A 23,602-nucleotide genomic window follows, 5' to 3' on the forward strand; every position below is an offset into this window, starting at 1 on the left:
ATTGAATGAATGGTTTATATTCCACTCACTAATAGACAGAGAAATTAGGAACTCTCCACTTAAAACGGCAGATACGAAATACTTGTGCGTTCTTGTCGAAGGATTCGACCTCATAACTTCCCCTCTACGTGAAATATTAACACAATCTTACGTCTATTTCTAACCTCAGTTGTCATAGCTTGGGTACGATCATCAAAATTTACTAGGATTTACTTACAGTATTAATAAAAATTGGTCGAAAGTTTTCCTCGCTCCTCAAATACAATGATAATTTTTTTTAAGCACCCTGTACATGCAAATCCAAAAAATATTAATGGAATGATAAATCACAAGTACAGACTCATCATATTTTGTACATTTTAGATACGATTTATTCAGCAAAATTTTGGGGTGACGTCATCAATTTTTTAGGGGGGATGAGCAAATACATTTTGATCAAAAATTTACTATGCTTATGATAACTATAAAACATCTCCAAGATTTCAAAGCATTCGATTTTGTAGTTCCTGATTAAATCAATAAAATAAATTTACTCATTTATTAATTATTTTGAGTCCTCCTATATATTTTGGTTGACGTTTTACCATCTACAAGATGTTCAGAATACACATAAAATTTGACAACAATCCGTCCACTAGTTTCGGAAATGATCTGTCTAATAAAAATCCGGACACACGGCAGACAGACGGACAAACGGACAGACGAATAGACAGACAGACAGACAGACGACAACGGGAGTAGCTTATGCTCAGAAATAAAAATATATAATATGTCATAACCAATCATTTATCTTTACCAATATGTTTATTTTGAATTGGTAAATTGTAACATAATAGCCTTAGACACTGTGAGGCACTAATTGCTCTGAAATAGAATACAAATATTTTCATACGTACTTACTATGTTATGTTAGTTGTTAATACAAAGTTTCTTAGTTATTTCTATGTTGACATAACACCTCAAAGTGAAAATAAACCAGGAATTTCTCCATGGCACATTTTTAAGTTAATTAATTACTCAAATTATTAATACATCATTTCGTAACATACTTTCTTTAATTATTTAAAAAATTAATACTACACATTCCGTATTAATCTTACATTTCCTTATTTAATTTATGTTAAAAATTCGTAACCAGTAGCACATAAAAAATTACGAAGCAATTAACTCCTTTTTAGTGCAATATTTTTGCATAGTGGTACACAAACATACAAATATTTTTGATAGTCGCAATGAAATTTATTAGATCGTTAATATTTGTTTTTGCAGCGTAAAAATCAGGCAATCAGCTAACCATTAATGCAAAAATTTGCTCAATTAATGACGATATAAAATAAACCTGTTTGTTTAATACCAAGCATGCTGACTAAAATTCACTAAGTAGCTTTAACGAACGAAATTCCGTGTAATAATGTTATGACCTGGAATTTTGATATTTATCGAAAATTGATATCTTCTTTTCTGAAATTGGACAACATGACATATCACTTTTCTAATAATAAAACAATTTACTTTTGGAAAATTTATAGACTTGACGAGATAAATTATTTTCGAGACTAAAATTATTCGTGGTTGTGTGATTTATGTTATTACCATACAATAAATTAGTTACATTGCCAGTGTGATATTTATATATGAGTGATGTGTATTTTAATGGCATAACATCCTGGGTGTAGAATGTCCAAAACGTATTAAATAGCATTTGGTAATGGGACTCATTAGTCATTGCAGCCCATGTGTGGGTAAACTTTGTTTCAAACAGAGCAGCAGTTACGGATATCCAATAATATATCATATCAAAATTGATAATATTTGAAAACTAGTTTTAAGCGGTGACCATTAATTTATATTGTGTTCCGTTAAAGTGATTTTAAGGATAAACGAAATAATTAATTCAAGAGAGACAAAGTCGCACATTATTTGATAATTTGCACTTAATTATCAATTATAAAAGTACATGGGACGATATCGATCCCACGTTAGTGTAGCAGTGTGAATATTCTCCAACAATATTTTTCGTAAAAATCCAATCAGAATGTAAACAATAGTTGCTGAGTGCAGACTTTCGCTAAAATATGTAATCAAAGCGAGAATTAGCTGACGACAAGCATGAGATAACCAAACCGCTGCCTATGCAACAAATATTACAGTGTTAAGATGCATCCTGTTCGAATGATGCAACTTTTTCACGGAAAACCCTTTTAAAACGTTCCGGTCTTGATGGTTTTTTCGATCGACTGAAAACGGGATTCTCCGGGTTTTTAATTGTGCAATCCGTCAGCAAGAGGAAAAAATACCGAGGCTCTTCCTCGCTTATGTCTCTTTCGAGAATTAAGACTGCTACATCTGTAAGCGTTTCAGGAATACACAGAAACGAGACGACTACTTTTAGATATTGTGCAAGCGGATAAGAGCAAATAAAAGCCGCATATCTAAGAGAGAAGAAAAACAAAAAATTGTGTAACGGCTTACAGCAACATAAAATCCGCAAATCGATTAAGGTGCCGAGACAAATAAATTTTGGCGCAAAAATACCCGCAGTAGATACAAAATTAACGGACAGAAATCAGAGGTAGAGCACCTCGACTGCTGCAAGAATTTAATTACTTAATTAATATTGTGTTGAGCTTTAATTCAAACGTACAGATGTTCTAAACAGGACTTCTGTAGTGACGAATATTTGAGGATTTTCTGATTGTAGGCGAAGGACTTAAAAAAGACTCAAGAAGGGAATCAATTAAATAATTAAATTGAACTGTTGAAGGCGGGTCCTTCAAAGGGCAGCTCGTTAGTGGAAATATGCCGTATAAATTTAAGAGGGATAAAATATCTTGATAATTCTTGAGTTGTTCTAAAAAGAAATATTACGCAAAGCATCATAATGAAAAAGTACGATCGTTACCATATTTATGTCTTTATAAAATTATAAATCTCAATTCTATCAATTAATGGAACAGCACGACACAGCACCGCAGGTAGACGTCTGGTAGAAGGACAAATATTATTGGAAACTCAAGCAATTATCGAAAAATTATTATGGATTCAAATAAATTGTTCTCTTAGTTTTTATTTTCCTAACGTAAGCTATAGAAGGATGAAGTTGAAAAAATACCGAAGTCCCTAATGTCTTATTTTTAGGAGGAGCCGAAATAATCTCGGGCTTCTCTAGTTTATTTTTTTTTTGAGAAGCTAAAAGGTGTCTTTTTCTAAAGAAGGTGAAAAAACTTCGATGTCCCTAGTGTCTTTTTACTTCCCGAGCGTAAACGAAGGAAATACTGTAATTTTAAACAAACTGAAAGAATCTCGGGGTCAGCTAGTGTCTTTTTTAAAGAAGCTAAAAGAATTTCAGTGTCCCCTAGTGTCTTTTCTTAGAGAAGCTTAAAGAATAACGGGGGACCCTAGTGTTATTTTTTCTAAAATGCGAAATAATCTTGGGTTCCCCTAGTGTTTTTTTAAAGAAGCTGAAAGAGTCGCTGGTGCCCATAGTGTTATTTTTTTCTAAAGTGTGAAAGGATCTGGGGGAATTCTAGTGCCTTCTTTTAGAGAATCTGAAAGAATGACTAGGCACACTAATGTTTTTTTTACAAAACTTGAAAGAATCTCGGAGATCCCTAGTGTCTTTTTTAAACAAGGTGAAAGAATTTTGTGGTCCCCTAGTGTTTTTTTTAAGTTGGAAGAGTCTCGAGTGCCCACAGTGTTATTTTTCAAAAATGGGTAAGAATCTCGTGGGCCCTTAGTGCCTTTTCTTAGGAGAAGCTGAAAAAATCTGGGGGTCCCTAGTATCTCTTTTTTAAAGAAGCTGAAAGTATCTCACGGTCCCCTGGTGTGTTTGTTTCAAGAAGCTGTAAGTATCTCGGGGGTCCAAGTGTTATTTTTATCTAAAATGCGAAAGAATCTTCGAATCCTCTAGTGTTTTTTTAGAGAACCTCAAAGAATCTCGGTCTCCCTTATAGTGTCTTTTTTTAGACAATCTGAAAGAATGTTGGGGTCCTCTAATGACCTTTTTGCAGGAGCTGCAAGAATTTCTTGGACTCTTGGTCTAGTGTTCTTTTTTAAAAGAAGCGGAAAGAATTTCGAGAACCTCTAGTGACTTTTTATTAGAATACATGAAATACTCTCAGGTTTCCCTAGTGTCTTCTTTTTTAAAGAAGTTAAAATTATCTCTGTGTATCCTAGTATTTTTTTTGAGAGATACTGAAAGAATTTCGGGCTTCCCTAGTGTCTGCTTTTAAAGAATGTGAGGGAATTTTGCGGTTTTCTAGGGTCTTCTGTTAAAGAATCTGAAACAATGTATGTCTCCTCTAATGTCTTTTTTACACAAGCTGAAATAATCTCGTGATTTTTGCTTGTGTGAAACTGAAAAAATGTCGCGGTCTCCAAGAGTCTTTATTTTAACTTGAAAAAAATATCGGTGTGCCTAGTATCGTCTTTTTTAAAAGAAGCCCCCTATTGTCTTTATTTGAGAAACTGAAATAATTTCGGGGTTCTGTGGTATATTATTTTAAAGAAGCTAAAATAATGTCGGGTGGAGAAAAGGGGGGGGGAGGGCGGGGCTAGTGTCTTTTTTAACTGAAAGAATTTTATGGCTCCCTAGTGTTTTTAACAAGTTGCAGCTTCCATAGTGTTACTTTTTAAACTGGGCAGGAATCTCGTGGCCCCTTTGTGTCTTCTTTAAAGAATCTCGGGGGCTCCTAGTATCTTTATTTAGGAGAAGCTGAAAGAGTATCGCGGTCCCCTGGTGTGTTTGTTTAAAGAAGCTGAAAGTATCTCAGGAGTCCAAGTGTTATTGTTATTTAAAATGCGAAAGAATTTTGGAGTTCCCAAGTGTTTTTTTAAAGAAGCTCAAAGAATCTCGGTGACCTTTATAGTGTTTTCTTTTAGAGAATCTGAAAGAATGTTGGGGTCCCCTAATGACTTTTTTACAAGAGCTGAAAGAATCTCGTGGTCTCTTGGTCTGAAAGAGTCTGAAGGGCTCCTAGTGTTCTTTTTTAATCAAAGCGGAAAGAATTTCGAGGACCTCTAGTGTTTTTTTTAGAAAACCTGAAATACTCTTAGGTTTCCCTAGTGTTTTTTTTTTTAAATATCTCTGAGTATCCTAGTCTATTTTTTGAGAGATACTGAAAAAAATCTCGGACTCCCTTGGTGTTTGCTTTTAAAGAATCTGAGGGATTTTGGAGGTTTTCTGGGCTCTTCTGTTACAGAATCTGAAAGAATCTCACCGCCCTTTAATCTTTTTTTTTAAGAATCTGAAAGGAGCTCAGGGGTCCCTAGTTCCATTTTTGTTAGAAAAACTGAAACAGTCTCGAGGTATCCAAGGGTTATTCCTTAAAGAAACTGAAAAAATATCGGAGCCCCTAGTGTATTTTTTAAGAGAAGCTGAATGAGTCTGGAGGGCCCCTAGTGTCCTTTTTGTTAGAGAAACTGAAAAAATCTCGAGGTATCCAAGAATTTTTTTTTTAAGTTGAAAAAAATATCGGGACGCCTAGTGTCTTTTTTTAAAAGAAGCTGAAATAATGTCGGGGTCTCCTAGTGTCTTTTCTTAAGAAACTTAAATAATTTCGGTGTTCTGTAGTGTCTTATTTTAAAAATCTAAAAAAATCTCGGGGACTCCCAGTGTGTTTGTTTAAAGAAGCTGAAAGGGTATCCTAGTGTCTTTTTTGAGAGATACTGAAAGAATCTCGGGCTCTCTTAGTGTTTGCTTTTAAAGAATTTGAGGGATTTTCGGGGTTCTCTAGGGTTTTCTGTTAAAAAAATCTGAAAGAATGTCGATCTCCTGGAGTGTCTTTTTTAAAGAAGCTGAAAGAATCTCGCGGTCCCCTGGTGTGTTTGTTTAAAGAAGCTGAAAGTGTGTCCTAGTATCTTTTTTGAGATACTGAAAGAGTTTCGGGCTCTCTTAGTGTTTGCTTTTAAAGAATTTGAGGGATTTTCGGGGTTCTCTAGGGTATTCTATTAAAGAATCTGAAAAAATGTCAGTCTCTTGTAGTGTCTTTTTTAAAGAAGCTGAAAGAATCTCGCGGTCCCCTGGTGTGTTTGTTTAAAGAAGCTGGAAGGATATCCTAGTATCTTTTTGAGAGATACTGAAAGAATCTCGGGCTCTCTTAGTGTTTGCTTTTAAAGAATTTGAGGGATTTTCGGCGTTCTCTAGGATCTTCTGTTAAAGAATCTGAAAGAATGTCGGTCTCCTGTAGTCTCTTTTTTACACAAGCTGAAAGAATCTCGTGGTCTTGTAATGTTATTCTGTGAGAAACTCGCGGGTCCCTAGTGCCATTTATGTTAGAGAAACTGAAAAAAACTCAAGGTATCCAAGGGGCGCCTAGTGTCCTTTTTTAAGAGACGCTAAAAGAATCTCGGGCTTCGCTATTGTCTTTTTTTAGATAACCTGCAATAACCTCGAGTTCCCCTAGTGTATTTTTTTTAGAGAAGCTCTGGGTTCCCCTGGTGTCTTTTTTGACAGATACGAAAAGAATCTCAGAGTCCCCTAGTGTTTTTTGTTAAAGAATCTCAAAGAATCTCGGGCTACCCTAATGTCTGCTTTTAAAGAAGTGAAAAAATCTCGGGGTTCTCTAGGATCTTCTTTTAGAGAATCTGAAAGAATGTCAGTGTCACCTAGTATCTTTTTTACACAAGTTGAAGGATTCTAGTGGCCCCTTAATGTTTTTTTTTTTTAAGAATCTGAAAGAAGCTCGGTGGCACCCAGCGTCATTTGTTAGAGAGACTGAAAAAGTCTCGAGATATCCAAGGGCCTTTTTTAAAAAAGATGAAAAAATCTCGGAGTCCCTTGTGTTTTTATTTTTTTAGAGAATCTGAAAGAAAGAATCTCGAGGTCTCCAAAGGTCTTTTTTTAAAGAAGCTGAAAAAATGTTGGGGGCCCTACTGTCTTTTTTAGTAGAAGCTGAAAGAATCTTGGAGTCCCCTAGTGTCTTTTTTGGAGAATGTGAAGTAATTTCGGGGACCACTGCTGTCTCTTTTCTTAGACAAATTGAAAGAATCTCGAGGTATCCAAGAAGTTGAAAACAACGTTGGGACCCCTAGTGTCTTCTTTTAAGAGAAGCTAAAAAAATCTCGGAGTCCCCTAGTGTTTTTTTTTTTTTTGAGAAGCTGAAAGCATCCGGAGTCCCCGAATGTCTTTTTTAAAGAAGGTAGAAGAATCTTGGGCTTCTATAATGTCTTTTTTAAAGAAACTGAAGGAGACTAGGATGCTCATAGCGTTATTTCTTTCTAAAATACGAAAGAATCTAGGAGTCCTCTAAGTGTCTTCTTTTAAAGAATCTGAAACAATGTCGGAGTCCTTAAGTGTGTTTTTTTAACGAATCTGAACTGAAAGAATCTTGGGGGCCCCTAGTTTCTTTTTTTTAACTGAAAAATTCTCGAGTTATATAAGTTTTAAGAAAAGTTGAAAGAATGTCAGAGTCCCCTTGCGTCTTTTTTTTCAAAATCTGAAAAAAAACCCTGCTGTCTTTTTAAAGAAGCTGAAAGAATCTCGTATAATTTTTTCTAAAATGCGAAAGAATCTCGGGGTCCCATGGTGTTTTTTTACTGAAGCTGAAAGAATCTCGGGTACCCCAATAGTGATATTTATTAAATAATTGGCGTTAACAAGCTGAAAAAAAACTTAGGGTCCTCTTTTTTTTTTAAACTGAGATAATTTCGGTGTCCCTTGCTTGTCTTATTTAAAGAACCTGAAAAAACTCTCTGGGTACCCTACTAACACTGCATAAAATCAAATTTTTTATTTTTGCAAACAACCGAGATTTGTTGAACTGTACTTAAGGGCCGAGGGAAGACTTGTCAACCACTTCCTTCTTGATTATCTGAGGGCGTGCACAAGCGTCACTGAAGTTGTGAAAGCTTCCATAAGTTTCAGAGAAGTTGTTTGTTATGTACTCGTATTCCGAAGGAGAAAATAAACTAGCTAGCAAATTGTAAACTACACACAAAAAAAATATTAAAATCATGCAAACACATTAAGTAATTTTCCACAAGAAGTATATTTCATTTGGAAATTTTTAATTTTTTGGTTTCCGCAATCAGACTACAAAGCACAAATTAGTTTTAATCTACGCTTGCAAAAATATTCCTGTGTTTTAACATTCATGGAATTTACACATTTCTCCTTTGTTCATTAAATATTCTCCTCTGGTCGTGACTTTTCATAATAGATTTTTTCATAGTTCAGTTCTAGATATATCTGCAAAACTGTAATTTGTTAAATTAAACAAAACATACAAAAAGGTGCATTTCTTTAAAGCTTGAAGGTTGAGAACTAAACACAACGCTGACGCATTTTTTTTATTTTTTGTGCCTGGTTGTCCGTTTTCATAGAGTAAACGTTTATTAAAGTGGAGATGTTATTTACCAAATCAAAAACTTAAGTACAGTTCAAACAATGTTTTTTTTTCATGTACACACTTCCTTTTTAAACCGATCCTTTTTATAATAATTATTATCCACTTTTAAAAAAGTCTGTTTCAAGAAAACAATAACATTTAAAATATCTCACTCAAATGTAGCCGCAAACAACTGAGCAAAATTAAAATGACGGCTCCAGATAAGCATCAAGAGACGGAACGAAAAAACATAATCAGGAAAACCTGCGTCACCTGTCAGCTGAAGCTGATCCACGATGAATATTTTTAGAACAATAAAAAGGATGAAGCTTCATTAACCTTACCCACTCATTGTAAGGCATTCAGTTGCCCAATGTGCTCTTTTAATTATAGAATTTATATAATTTTTTTATTATTTGTTTCTTAATAGACTTTCTAACAAAACCGCCAATTAAAATATAATTTGCGGAAAGATTAATTTAAATGCTTTGACCTGCAGGTTGAATAATATTAAAGAAACGCCAGACGCTAAAAATATTAATTTCCTCATTTCCTTTTCTATGTGATGTTTCTCTTGAGCAAGTTCTGTCACAATCTGGCTAACGCCAGCGAGCACTACTCCATTAGGGCAAATTATGGCAGTAATTCGGGCATTCTCGATGCATTAATCGGATTACACCTTCAACGAACGATATAGTCCACGTTTTCTTAAACGCCTCATTGAAAATAGCTCCTAACAAGTTGTTAATTGAGTTTTGATGGACTCGCCGAGACGCCCCGAGCTTCTTCATCGCTAATTGCACGCATCTTTGGTATGTGAAAAGGCGTCTCAAGGATGTTCTAGATTACCACCGAATGAAATGCCATTGAATTATGACAGTGCCGGATTAAGGCGGGAACAGGATCGCGAGGACCGGTCCATGGAACGTCATAGCTGCAGACTTGTGTCACCACCATTTACGGTTAATTATTGCAAAAAATCTGAAAACATCATTGGTTTTCACAAATTTTTATTTTTGTAAAAAATTTCAGAGTATAGGTTCTTGTTTCTTTTAGACCACCGAGAATATACTGATCGAATGTCGGTATTCACTTAGTTTCTACAATAAATCAACCTGTTAATTAAAATTAAATATTTTGCAATTTCGTGTAATATTTATCAAGTATTATTTCAATTTAAGCGAAACTTTTAAAGCAGATCGTTGTATTCTCGTCTGAAAGTAGAATGTTGGTACAACCATTGATTTTTATCTATGATCGTCTTCCCATTACAAGGACCGCTAATAAAGGAAAACGTTTGCTGATCTGATAGTTCAACAGCGTCGTTTGGAAGAAAATGAACTGTTTGAATCTCAAACAGGTCCGCAAAGCAAACTAAGTATATAATATCTGTTTCTGACAAAAAGGCACTCCCTCTGCTACATATCTATTTTCCCACAGTTGTGTAAACCCGTATTTCTACATTCAAATAAAACCCGTGATGTTGATTTTCACTTTGATTCAATTTTAGTGCACGATTGTAAATGTGTAAAAGTCTATAAACTCTCGTTTCTAAATAAATTATTAGCTCGTATAACTGCACTGGGGTGAAATTGTTGCTATATTTATTACATTTAGAACAGTGGATGGCATTTATTGAATAGATGGACATTATATAAAATATAGTTGAGATGGAAAGTAATTTTTACTTTTATGTCACATGCTGTTGTTATTGTTCAAGTTTATGAGATGCACAATTAGATTTTTTTTGGTAAAAATACTGACTTAAAAAAAGAATTGCCAAAAATCCTAAACATAAATTTTGATTATCAATTTACCATATCCACGATAAGTTTAAAATGTATCCAAAATGTAACAGTCGCCTATTTGGCGACGTTTCAAGGCCTCTGTGTTGTTTGTTATACCAAGAATCTCTGAAACCACCGAACTGACTGCTCTCAAATTATATATGTATTTTATTACTATCGTGTAGACATGGTAAACCATCAACAAAAATTTATTTGATTATTACCACCAACACTCTTTTTAAGCATCTTGTTTTTTTCGCATATTTGTGACTTTTTATCGCTTATTTGAACCCCATCATTTTAGTCGCATTCGTTTGTCGCGTTTTTGGCTCCTTTTTTAGTTACTTTTTAGTCAGTCGTGGCGATTTTTGTCTTTTGTTTTCGCATTTCTTATCACCTTTTTGTAAAATTTGTGTCGCCCACGACTTTCTTTTTTTTCTTCTTTGTAGCTTTTTTGCTTTTATTTTATACTTTCGTAGCTCAACGATTTGTTGATGTTTTATTGTCGTGTATTTTTGTAGATTTCTTTATGGACTTTTTATCGCCTTTTTGTCACTTTTTTGATCCCCTAGTTTTACTCACATTTTCTTGCCGTGTTTTCCGCTTTTCTACTAATTTTTGGAACTAGCTTCTTCATTTATTGTATGACTTTTTGGTTCTGTGTTTCCACATGTTTTTTCGCCTTTTTTATAGACTTTTTGTTATCTTGCCTGTTTTTGTAACATTTTTTGTGACTTATTTTCGCTCCCTTCTCTTACTCGGATTTTTTGTCGTTGTGTAATCTTGTCGTGTTTTTTTTGGTGCGTTTTTTTTGGTGCGTTTTTACTGCCTTTTTGTCACTTTTTGTAATCGTGTTTTTTGCCAACTTTTTTTGTAGTGTTTTTGTCCACTTTTGTCGCCTTTTTCGCTTTCTTCTTTTAGTTGCAATTTTTTGTGATTTTAGCTTCTTTTTTAGTTACTTTTTAGTCATGACCTTTTCTTCACATTTTTTATGATATTTTTTGTCCTCTCTTTGGCAAGCATTTGTTAAATAAAATAAATAAATAAAGTTTATTACGCCAAAAAAAACCAATACATAATTAATTGAAAAGCAAAAACAACTATACAAATAACAATTTACGGCATTCTTGAATTGTTGAATTTTACCATATCATTATCTTATTTATGACTTTTTTGTCGCTTTTTGTAACCTTTTATGTTATTTTTTGTCACTTTTATAAACCCTCTTTTTGTTGTATTTTTTGCGGACTTTTTTCTTTTTGTCACATTTTGTTGTGACTTATTTTGACCTCCTTCTGTTACTTCCATTTTTTATGAAGGTTTTTGTCACTTTTTTTGACACTTCTTGCGTCGTCACCTTTTTCGTCCACTTTTGTCGGGTTTTCAGTCCGTTTTCGCTTGTCTTCTGTTTTTGTTGATTTTTTACTTCCCGAGCGTAAGCTAAAGAAGTATAGTAATCGAGTCCATTGGCCGAATTGCCACTTTCATGTTTTCTCAACGTGTCATGATCTCTAGATTACGAAAAAAGTGGACACCCGTTTCCATCTGTCTGTCTGTCCGTCTGTCTGTCTGTTTTGTGTCTATATCCATTTTTATAATGCAAGTAATTTCCAAATCTACCGGACCGATTGTTGTCAAATTTTGTATGTATACTAGGGTGATGTATGTAGATGGTTAAATGCTAACTAAAGTTAGCTAATCATCCCCACCACCAAAGGGATGACGCCATCTCCAAAATTTATAAATAAGTTTTTTCAAATTTTATAAAATAAGATACTCCTGCACTTGCACCTGATGTATGAATCCGTGTCGAATTGACACCCTAAACATTCAGATTTTTGTAAAAAATTCAGAACTGGATAAAAATATTTTACAATTTAACTTTGAAATTGCAAAACCGAATGCTCTGAATTGTAAATATGTTAATGTTATCGTAATCACGGTAAATCGTTGAGGAAAATTTATTCGTTTGTCCCCTCCAAAACACCAATGACGTCATATCAAAATTTTGCCAAGTAAATCTTCTCGGAAATATGCAAAATATTATAACTGCATACTTGTGGTTTATCAACGCACACTCAAAAAATTAAAAATAGAGTCAATTTATTTTACTGATTAAATCAAGAACCGCACGAGTGTACAACCTAGGGCCGGTTTATAGAACAGCGAGTTAAATATTTAATTCTCGATTAGTTTAACAGAGAATTAAAATGTGGAATATGAGCCCGTGATTGGTTAAAATATGCGCGTTGCCTCGCAACGGACCTCAGTTAAAAGTTAATCGCGAATTAACTTTAACTTCGCTTTTTATAAATCGGGTCCTAATGTTCTGAAATCTTGCGGACGTTTTAAACTTAGCATGGTAAATTTTTAATCAAAATATATCTGTTTATTTTTTTTACAGAGTAAATCCTATCCAAAATGTGCAAAATATGGTAAGTCTATGCTTGTATTTTATTACTGCATTAAATTTTTTTAAATACCTTGTACAGGGTGACACATAAAAATGAATGAGTAACTTTATTTTACTGAAATCGGGAACGGCTCACTATATTTTCTCAAAAATATGAAAATACAGTACTGTTATCATTAGTATTATACTGCACCAAAGTGATATACGCATCTTTGCAAAAATGTTTTTGACATCACCAAATTTTGTTAAGGAAAAACTCATTTGAAATGCACACACAGCATGCTTCTTAAATTTATTTTCACGTTAGATACATGTCAAATCATCATGTCATATTTTTATTTTAGCTTACAAGGGTTCTCATAAAAAAAAATAAAATTCGTTATAAACAAATTTTATAATTTTTCTGAGTTTGTTTTATTGTACTTTAAGGGCGAGAAAAGTTCTGTTGAAATAACCTTCGACCAATTTTTTGTCTTCTGCTTTCGTCGCTTTTTGTGGACTTTGTGTTTTTTTTTCATAGGGCTTTTTGTCCTCTTTTTGATCTCCTTTTCTCCTATTTTCTCGTTTTTTGACACCCTTTTTACGGATTTTTGTCTTTAGTTTTTTGTGAATTTTTTTTATGCTTTATTACTTAGTCGCGTCTTTCGTTGATTTTTTGTGACCTGCTTTGTGGGGCCTTTTTTGTAATTTTTTTGCAGCGTTTTTTGTCGCTTTTTTTGACTCCCTTCTGTTAGTTGCATTTTTAGTGCGTTTTTATCCCCCTATTTTAATTACTTTTTGTATTAGTCATTTTCTTTTATTTTTCTTTTTTTATGGATTCCTTGTCGCCTTTTTATCCTTTATTCATTGTCTTTTTTTGTTACAGTTTTTGACCTATTTTTGCTTCCGTCTATTATCGTCGCTTTTTCTTGTTTGTCACTTTTTTGTGGTCGTCTTTTTTGTGGACTTTTTGGCCCATTTTTTGAGCAGCTTTAGAGCCTTTTTGTTATTTTTTGTGATCCTCTTTTTTATCACTTCATTTGTGGTAGCGGAATTTTGGCCCTCTTTTTGTCGTCATTTTTGTGAGCTTTTGTTATCGCCTTTTTTATGGCTCTCCTCTTTTAGTAGCATTTTTGATGGACTTATTTTGACGTGTCTTTATTCTAGTTCATCCTTTTTTCTCATTTTTTGTCTCCCTTTGTTCGTCTTGACAAAAAAGTTAATGATTACAAATATTGAAAAACTCACTTGAAATACACCTAACCTATAATAATTTAACAATCCAATTGTTGTTTTAACTTTTCAGGAATGTCGTGAAAAAGAAAATTCCTAAAATCAAATTTTCTAATGTATCTAAGAAACTGTATTTGCTTGAGGGAAGTGTTGTCTAAATAAATTTAACAAATTTTTACAAGAATGTGTAGATGTTTGTTTTTTAAATACTTTTATCTTTCACAACCTAAAACGTCACAAGGTTACCTTGAATTAATTACTTGATGCTCGAATGCCTTTTAATCGCTGCTCGTAACTAGGCTGATATGCAATTTGTCAAAATGAATCGAATTTCGTAATTACTAACAAGCTGCATATCAGGTTATTACAACAAACTGAAGCCGTTTTTTTGTTATGTCACAATTCACAGAATGCAGAATGCAACATCTCTGCTTAATGATCTGTCACCGTGGTAGATAATTTTAGAAACTGCAAAACCGATTATTTCGAGAAATTAGCTATTAGTTGATGTTATGAAAATGATACAGCACTAATCAAAATTTATGTGTATGTTCATTCCTTCTATAAAACTGATTACGTCATCGCGAATATTCATAGTATGACATGCGTGCATTTTCTACCAAATTATTAATATATCCCCAATGAATAATAATCACATAAATGCAGTGTTACTTATCTTTCAGTAATATACTTTTTTCTTGAATTAATTCTACCGGATGTTTCACAAAAAATAATTAAAAAAACATATTTGTTAGAAATTACCTCATAAAACTCAGTTAATTTCCCTGAAATTTGGAGGATGTAGTATAACTTTATGGTAAGTGTTACATCACGCACATCATAATTGAAACATAAATCGACATCACGAAGTTGATGTCATCCATGGAAACTATAAAAAAAATCTTATGTTTCGAAGGTGAGAAAATTATGTGTAACAAATTAGTAGTTTTTATATTTTTGAAATCATTGTATGCAAGTTTATGAATTTTAACTTAAAAATGTGGAAAGAGTAATCTCTTAAATGAGATATTCTTTAATGCTGAAAAAAAGGGTAGTTTCATTTAAATAATCAATTTTATGGTGCCTCCAAATACATTTTATTTTGTAAATTCTTGAATATCAAATTATTTCCTGTACAAGTTGAGCTTGGAAGTATTTTTAAATAAGTATTTATAAATAACCAAATTTGTATTTTTTGTATATTTTTAATTAACCAGACAAAATAGCAAATATTTCTAATTTAACAAACCTCTTGTGCGTTTTATCAACAAAATTCCGGGTGATGCGAAGGTCGTCGAGTATACTTGTTAATGTTGCAGACACTTACTGCTTCCTTCTGTACTATAAAACTGAAGGCAAAAAGCCATAATTATGAACTTGGATCAGACAGTGGCTAACCGATGCATAAAAAGCAGCAAAGTAGAAACCTCTCGAGCTGCAACATCAAGTCTGAAGTTGAAAAAGTTCAAAAAAACCACTTACTCGCTTTATGTTCTTAAAAACTAAGATACAAATTTAGACTTTCTTTATTCGTCATTTGTAACTGCAACTTTGCAACAAGTTGTTTCAAGTTTTAAGTAACACGAGATCTGCATAATTCCTAAAAAAGAAATATGTTGTGACAGCGTGAATTTGTGCGAAACATATGTCGACTATTAAAGAAGCATACTTTGAGTCAATTAATAATCTAAAAATTTTGAGTGCTAAATTAATAGTTAACAGCTAGTAAAACTTTGTGAAGCGTTATGTGATTAAACAAAAATTTTGTACAACATTCTTATTCTATGAAATTACTTCCCATCAAGTTTCTTTTTGTTGTGGTAATATTTTATCACATACAGTGTATACAAATCGTTAATCAATTCCAAAAAAATATAATAATGACACAGAACGTCACGCATTGTTTGGTTAATACATGAAACACGTTCCATTAGACAATCATATCGAACATAACCATATCGACCTCTGTGAAACCAAAAAATTCAGACCCATCAGGGCTCACTCCTGCCCTGTGTAATGCGCCTTAATTCCGCTCGGTCTTGCGTTGCGCCTGAGCCGGATCGCTCTCTTTCGCTCCGGGCGGAACCGCCTAATATAGAAATGACAATATGCAAATGACAAGGATGCCCTTTACCGCTGTACGTACCATCGGCATGGTCCTAATTAAGGATGTGTGTGCATGAGTAAGGGATTTCTCAGCGTGCGAAATTGCGACCCTACGTAAAGGTGAAGGGCAGAATTTCAAGGCGCGGAAAAGTCAAACAATGCCGTCGACACAAAGAGTGCGTTTTCACAGCGGAGCTAAAGCGAGTTTCAGAGTTACGAAATTGTACTATTAATGTGTTGCGACCGGTTTAATTAACGTAAACTTGGCAATCAAAAATGTTTTGATGCGAAATTGGAAGCACTGAAAGTAGTTTAGTGGGTGTAGAGGCTGGTATTGATCTAGATTTTTTTAATTTTGATTTGGGATTTCAATTTCAAAACCAAACATTGCAATGTCGTGCAAACAACAAACTAGCGTGAGAAGTGGGATTCGGAACTCGACGAAGAGGCGATAAATATTGTTCTTTCGAGCCCTATCGCACAAGAGATGTTGGTAAATCAAGCTATTAAGCTTGGTAGTATTTGTTTAAAATGAGATTTTCGATTTTATTTAAAAGAAACTGCCAAAAAATTCAACAAGAAAATTTAAACAATTGAACAAGAAAATTTAAACAATCTGTAGTACTTCCATTATTATTAGCCAGTGACGATTGTAACGTGTTAAAAATTGAAACGAAAAAGGGTGTTCAACTTTTTTTCTTCTGCCGCAGTGACAATCTAGTTTTACGTGCGTCATTTGTCGAGCGAAGTTTCAGTTTTATGACGTATTCAGCAAAGCATTTTGTGGAACTCTTGGCTACATATTTCAGAATTACACAAAAAGGTGCAACAATTTGCACAAAATTTCAGGTTGTAACAAAATATTGACCTTGTTGTGGTCTCTTGCATAAGAAACAGTTCATAATTAAATTGTAGTAACAATAATAAGTAATAATTATAATAATTTCTGTTTAAGTTTGTAACTTGGTTTCTTGTCACTTGAGCACTGTTGACACCCAAATTTTTTACAGAGAAATATTCTCCGAAGCTACTGGTTTTAGATTCAGCAGGAGTCATGTAAACACAGCGGCATCTACATTTTAACACTAAAACGATTTTAAAAATATAGATAAACAATAAATAAATCCTTTACCCGCCCCAGTCACGCATAACACGAAATAAAAAAATAAAATTGGGAAAAAGAGAAAGGTAGAAGTCGTCAAAAATCACACTTTGATTGAAAATTTGATCAGCGAGGTATGAATAATGTTTTAAACATCATAAAAATCCATCGTGAGTGAGAGTGAATCAGAATTTCGGGTCGCTAAGGTTCAACGCGCTGGCATTTATCCTATTACTGATACAGAAACATTTGCAATCAATATAGACTTTATTTAGAGCAAAATAAAAAACTTTTGAACTATTAAACTGTCTTGTTATTTTGAGCACGTTGCACGAAACAAATTAAAAAGGCCACCTAATCCTCGTGCTTGAAGAAGCTTTAAACATGTCGTATATCTATTAACTAATTAATTTACGATTGCGTGATATATTTTTATTTTATGACGTGATGTAAAAACATTAACGTTTAATGTTTATTTTTAAGTGGCAAAACGATTTCTCTTGTATAACAAAATACATTTCCTTAAATATTCACCTTTTGCATAGAAATATGAATTTGGCATAAGTGTGAGGATTTTAAAAATCGGCAAATTCAGGATACGGAAAAGCTGGCATTTCATTAGCATTTGTAAAGAATCGCAAGTTTAGTATAAAGAAAATAAATATCATGGCGTGTCTGGCAAAGTTGCAAGCATCACTTTGTTACCTTGAATTAAATCTTGAAAAGCTTTAAGCTACGTCGCGCACATGCAAGCACGTAATTTGAGAAAGCTCTAATTCTTTGTTCCGTTACAAAAGCTACAAAACTTGTTTAATTCGTAACAATGAAACAAAGTTGTTAATAGTGAGAAAAAAGGCACAAGGACGCGGAAGGATTGTGTTTACCACTAAAGTTGAATGTCTCGGGCGATGCTTGAAATTTTTATTAAAAACGTCGATTAAACGCCGTGTTTTACCTAAAAGCAAAACCATAATCCACATTTTTGAGATGATTTAAAATGAATTATTTATGTTGGTCCTCAATGCTAAAATTAATAGTTACACGAACTAGTTTAATCATCTTTAAAGGTTGTTTAGTGGTTTAATCGGCTAATTAAGTGCTGCCAGTGTGATATATAGAAATTCGGATCGCCTCCAGACTCAATTACTCGGACATTTGAATTTTTTTATCGCTACGATGATCTCCGATATGTCTTTGCATCATCAGTAACCTTTCTTAAGAATTATTAAAATCACTTATTACGATTTTAACCCGGCTTACCTTGAATACCCAGTTACGAAATATTCCTAAATTGATACAAAGTATATCATCCCAGCCAGACTCATCCTCGGTACTCTAAGTATAAAAGCGAAAGGAATCTTCATACCAGCATCATTCGCACTTAGTTAGCCATAAACAAAATAAGAATAATTATGAAATTGGTAAGCGGATTCAGCGACGTGCAGTGCTCGTATTAATCTCCCCTTCAGTTCTTAGTCTCAGCCCTCTTCGCCCTGGCGGTGGCCGACCGCCTGGAGAACACCTACCTGCCCCCGAGCAGCGCCCAGACCGCCGGCGGTAGCTCCAGCTTCCTCAACGCACCGCGTCCTGGAGGTGGCGGCCGCGGTGGAGGTGGTGGTGGTGCCGGTGGTGCCGGAGGCGCCGGCGGCGCTGGAGGCCGCGGCGGTGGCGCCGGAGGCCGCGGTGGCGGCTCTGCTGACGCCAACGCCGGGATCGTCCGCTTCGATAACGACAACAGCGGCGACGGCTCCTACAAATTCAAGTAAGTAGGAGCGAAGGTTTATCGCAAAAGCTAATTTTTCTTGTAGTTACGAAACCGAGAACCGCATCACTCACGAGGAATCCGGCCAGCTGAAGAACCCTGGTAGCGATAACGAAATCAATGCCGTCCTGGGACAGTTCTCCTACACCGGCGACGATGGCGCTACCTACAGCATCTCCTACACTGCTGACGAGAACGGTTTCCAACCCCAAGGAGCTCACCTCCCCGTCGCTCCCCCAATTCCCCCAGAAATCTTGAAATCTTTGGAGCAGAACGCCGCCGATGAGGCCGCTGGTATTGTCGATGATGGTACTTACCGCGCTGAACACCAAGGTGATGGTGGTGCTGGAGGTGCCGGAGGACGTGGAGGTGGCGGAGCTGCTGTAGCTAACCAGTACATCGCTCCTAGACCTGGTGCAGGAGGAGCTGGAGGAGCTGGAGGCGCTGGAGGATACAGATACTAGATTTGAAGGACTGTGCTAAGGCTGTAATATTAAGTACATTATGTAATATATTTATTGTTAAAATTTAAAAAAATAGAGCAAATACAATGTTTACAATTTATAAAGGCTCTTATTTTTGAGTTGGGGGATTGGGGGACATTAAGGTTGAAGGCAAACATTATTTCAGGCAATGCTGGTGTGGTTATCAAACAGTTCACATAGTGCAACTACTCCTGGGAGACGTTTCTAAAAAATAGTAGTTAATATGAGAGTGAATTATAATAGTGTAAGCAATTTTCTTGATTAATTACATCAAGGAAAACAGTTCTGTTGATGACGATAATAATACTAATGGGTAACTATATTTCAACAAAAATTTTCTTTTCTATTTTAGTCAGTTGTAAACGGTTTTAGACATCAAGTGAAAACTGATGAAGATTTCAGTTTCACTATTAGGTCTACGATGTTCTTAAAAAAATTTCAGCTCCACTTCCTTAAAATGGAAACCAAAAATTTACAAAGAGTTTTACTTACAGGCGTCTAGGTCAGGTGAGATAACCTTTTGTTATTATCATTTTATACCCTGATCATATCATTTTTTGAACAACTGATCTGGCAAGTTAGTTTTTCATGCCTCATGTACACTATCCTGAAATATATCAAGAGCTAAAAATGTAATTTTGCAGACTGAATATGAAATCTAAATTTTGACTGACAGTGTTGATTTTCTATGATTTGAGAACTAGAAAAATGTAAAACAATAAAATGAGTAAGTACTCAAAATTTTTAAAATCTGTAACTACTCAAATTCAAACCGTTGCTATCAAGTGTGCTAAATCATGTTGACATACTTGTCGTATAAAGAATACACTGAGGACTAATCATTAAAACAGCCAATAAGACCATTTATTTGGAATTATTAACACTACGGTTTTTACAATTGGCCACCTGTTGAATCATATGGTTAATTTGTACAATTTGACTTTAAAACATTTCCAGTAGAATAAATTTTAGCTCACTCAGTAAAGTATTGAACTGTCGTTATAGAAACTGAAATTCCAGTATATTTCATTTTACGCAAACACTTAAAAGATAACGTTTATAATAAAAAATATTGAGATTAAAAATGTGCACCATTTGTGTACTTTGTAGTCATTTTTACTTTTCAAGCGTAAGCTAACGAAATATTGTAATAGATTACATCGGGCGATTGGCTACTTGAATGTTTTCTCGAATTTTTATGACCCATAGTCCATGAAAAAATAGCTCTATTTGTCTATTTGTCTGTCTGTTGTCTGTGTGATTATTGCCAAATTATTATTATTGGAAATATATTAGGAATGCCGTAGATGCTAAAGAGCTAACCAAAATTTGACTAATCATCCCCACCAGCAATTTTATGTGTAAAACGATACATAAATTTTATAAAATAATGTACTCCTGTACTGGTGGTTTATGTATCCACTTTGATTGTGTTTATTAGATGTTATTATAATTTCTATTGTTTAATTCTTTCTTTATTTTAGATTCATTACACGAATTTCGACATGCGGGTCTAGTGGAGCAGATAATCGAGCGCCCGCTTTGGAATTGAAAGGTCCAGGTTCGAACTCAATCTCTGTATCCAGACTTTTTTCTTTTTTTTAACAAAGCAAGAACGATTCACCGCATTTTCTTAAAAATGAAAGCATACATTAACGTCGCACCCGCCCATATTTACTTATTGTAAAATATGAATTGTCATAATAACGGCTACTCACCTAAAATAATATTCGGACCGTTCGGCTGCATTTTAGCTTAATTAATTCCTTTCCTTTGTCTACAATACATCTTTTCCCATTGATTATTATCTGCTCTAAATATATTTCATATTGTCCGTAGTTGGAATTTGCGCCCCTTTGGGATTTGCTGCCCTGGAGATTTCATTTCTATCAGTGGATGGCATTCTTCTTTACCCGTAGTAACAATCCAGAGATATCTTTTTTTTTAACTTATATGGGTTGTAATTGTTTTTGTATTAATTATTATTTGTCCTGGGTTTTGTAGATTTTTTGCCCTCTGGTTAGCAGCGTTTTTTTGTCACGTTTTATGTGACATTTTTCTGTCGCCTTTTTTAACTTTCTGCTTCTAATCGGATTTTTCTGTAGCGTTTTTGGTCCTTTTTTTAGTCATTTTTTTTTCCTTTTTTCATATTTTTTAATGATTTTTTAACTTCCCTGTTTTCGCATTTTTTGACCCCTTTTTTTGGGAGACTTTTGTCTTTTTGTATCTTTTCTTGTAATTTTTTTTGTTAATTTTCATGGACTTTCTTATTGTTTTTTTTTGACCTTTTTTTATCGGCTTTTTCGTCACTTTTTTAATTGCCTTTTTTTCGTATTTCTTGTGGAATTGATTTCTCGCATTTTTATGCTTGTTTTTGTCTCCCTTTCTACATATGTTTCGCATTTTTTGTGGCTCTTTTGTGTCCTTTTTTGTCGTAAGATTTTTTTTGAGTCTTCAAAAAAAATTGAATTCGCAAAATTTTATAGTTCATCTAAAGAACTTTATTTGTTTGATTCTACTTCAGAGACGACGGATGTTCTGTTTAAATAATTTTCGACCAATTCTTGAATTATACACAGTCAGTCACTAAGTGCCACGATGCCTCGTTAATTATTATTAGGGATAAAAAACAGTCAAAGGTCAAAGTTGTGCAATTCTTAGAGGACTATATTCTAAAATTATTTTTAACTGTGCATATATTTTTGCATATTCTCATTAGCCTCTTTCAAGATTTTATAACTACAATTTATTTTTGAAATTCCAATGCCACGTAACCGCATTATTTCAATTTAATTAAAATTTTTGGCAATCGAACGGCTCACAAAGAAGCACAATTATTTTTAAAATCTATTTTGCAATATTTTGTGGAAAGATAAATAAAGGTACACGTTTTGTTGTAGTATGAATTAAATCAAATTTCAATATACAGAGGGTTTATAAAAAAATGAACTTTACAATTTTCAAATGTCAACATTTCAACTTTTTTCAAAAAAGTAAAACGTAACATAAAAGGAAGAGAACAAAAAATAGACGATACAGTAATAAAATATAGGGTGTTCTATCTGAAAAAACCGTGAAATCGTTATTTGAAATTTTTTTATGTGAACCCTTCCATTGCTAAGACATTTCAAGAATATTGGAATACTACGGTTATAAAGCCTAACAGGAGATCAGTCAAATGTATAAAAATGTATAAGGTGTTTCATTTAAAACCTGAATTGTGCATTACGTCTTAAAAACAGAACAGTATGTAGTTAAAATAATTTTAGAGTATAGTCTTCAAAGAACCGTGCAACTTCGGTTTTTGACTCTTTTTTCTATTTCTAATAATTCACAAGATATGGAAGAATTCAGGCTTTGTGACTCTTCCTGTATATACATCCACATATAGGTAGGGACTTTTTATATTACGTTATTCATGACATTTTTAAATTTGAAAATTAGGATGAACCGAAAATTTTTAAATTTAGTTGTGTGGTAAAGTTTCTAATTTAATTTTCTTTATTTTTGAACAACTGTCCATAAATCTAAAGCAGAAATATTTATTTGCGAAGTTTTTCATACATTATTCTTTATAACATATTGACTACGGATTGGTTTTATAAGGTTTCTGTTACATTAATCAACGAATGTAAATCAAACAAAGCTAAAACTAACTTTCAATAATGGTCGATATCCAAGCAAAATGTTCACGTAATAAAGTTAACGATGACTCGTAGAATCGATGCCATACATTTCCGATGTCGGTTTATTACTTTGTTCGATGTTTATCTATACTTTTGAACAACTATCTAGGAAAGGACGAAAAATTGTCGTAGTTTTAACTGATTTATCTATATCAAAGTTTTCTACCGAGCATATATACACTTCCAGTTTATTTTCTATTATTTCGTATTGCATTTTGCAACTTAATTTCAAAATAATATTGGTGTCAAAGTGTCTAGGCCAAAAACCTGGAAGATTCATAAACCACAAGTTATTTTATAAAATTTAAATAGCATTTACTAAGAACTATTTTGAGGTGATGTTATCGAGTTGTTAGTGGGGATGATCAAACATGAAAGTAGCCATTCACCGGATGGATTTTTGTGCAGTTACAGAATTCATGTCGTTCACAAAAAAATGTAAGGCTTTATATTAGTAACGAAAATATATTTTCCATAAGAAATTAATACACAGTTACTTATTTCTTCAAAATTTGTTTAGAGTCTAAACTTTTCTCGATTAATACCCACAGGAAAATTTTCACAATGAAATTTAATTTAAAAGTTCAATAAATTTCACACTTCGCGTTATGAAAAGTCAGACGTTCCTATCATTGTGCAAACTTTTAAATCTCGACCTCGAAACATCAACTTTTTACCTATTAAAGTACAAAAGTACATGCTTATTTCCAATGATCTATGGT

At 33.7% G+C, this 23,602-nt stretch overlaps 1 protein-coding gene across 2 annotated transcripts in view; it reads left to right on the forward strand.

The window, feature by feature from the left end:
• LOC135126527 (pupal cuticle protein 36-like) overlaps nt 1-19,250 on the forward strand; it is a 45,876-nt gene extending 26,626 nt beyond the window's left edge. The window contains exons 2-4 of one of the 2 annotated variants that reach the window (XM_064052552.1): nt 12,519-12,549; nt 18,417-18,709; nt 18,756-19,250. In XM_064052552.1, coding sequence (XP_063908622.1) covers nt 12,547-12,549; nt 18,417-18,709; nt 18,756-19,173 — 714 coding nt within the window. In that variant the 5' untranslated portion in view covers nt 12,519-12,546 and the 3' untranslated portion in view covers nt 19,174-19,250. Of the gene's footprint in view, nt 1-12,518; nt 12,550-18,300; nt 18,369-18,416; nt 18,710-18,755 lie in introns of those variants that run through there. The other variant, XM_064052550.1, reaches the window with a different exon arrangement.
• The last annotated feature ends 4,352 nt before the right edge of the window (nt 19,251-23,602 follow it).

This window comes from Zophobas morio, unplaced genomic scaffold (genome assembly GCF_036711695.1).
Source record: "Zophobas morio isolate AGI-343-1 ecotype UQ-CSIRO unplaced genomic scaffold, CSIRO_AGI_Zmor_V1 ptg000011l, whole genome shotgun sequence".
NCBI lineage: Eukaryota > Metazoa > Arthropoda > Insecta > Coleoptera > Tenebrionidae > Zophobas > Zophobas morio.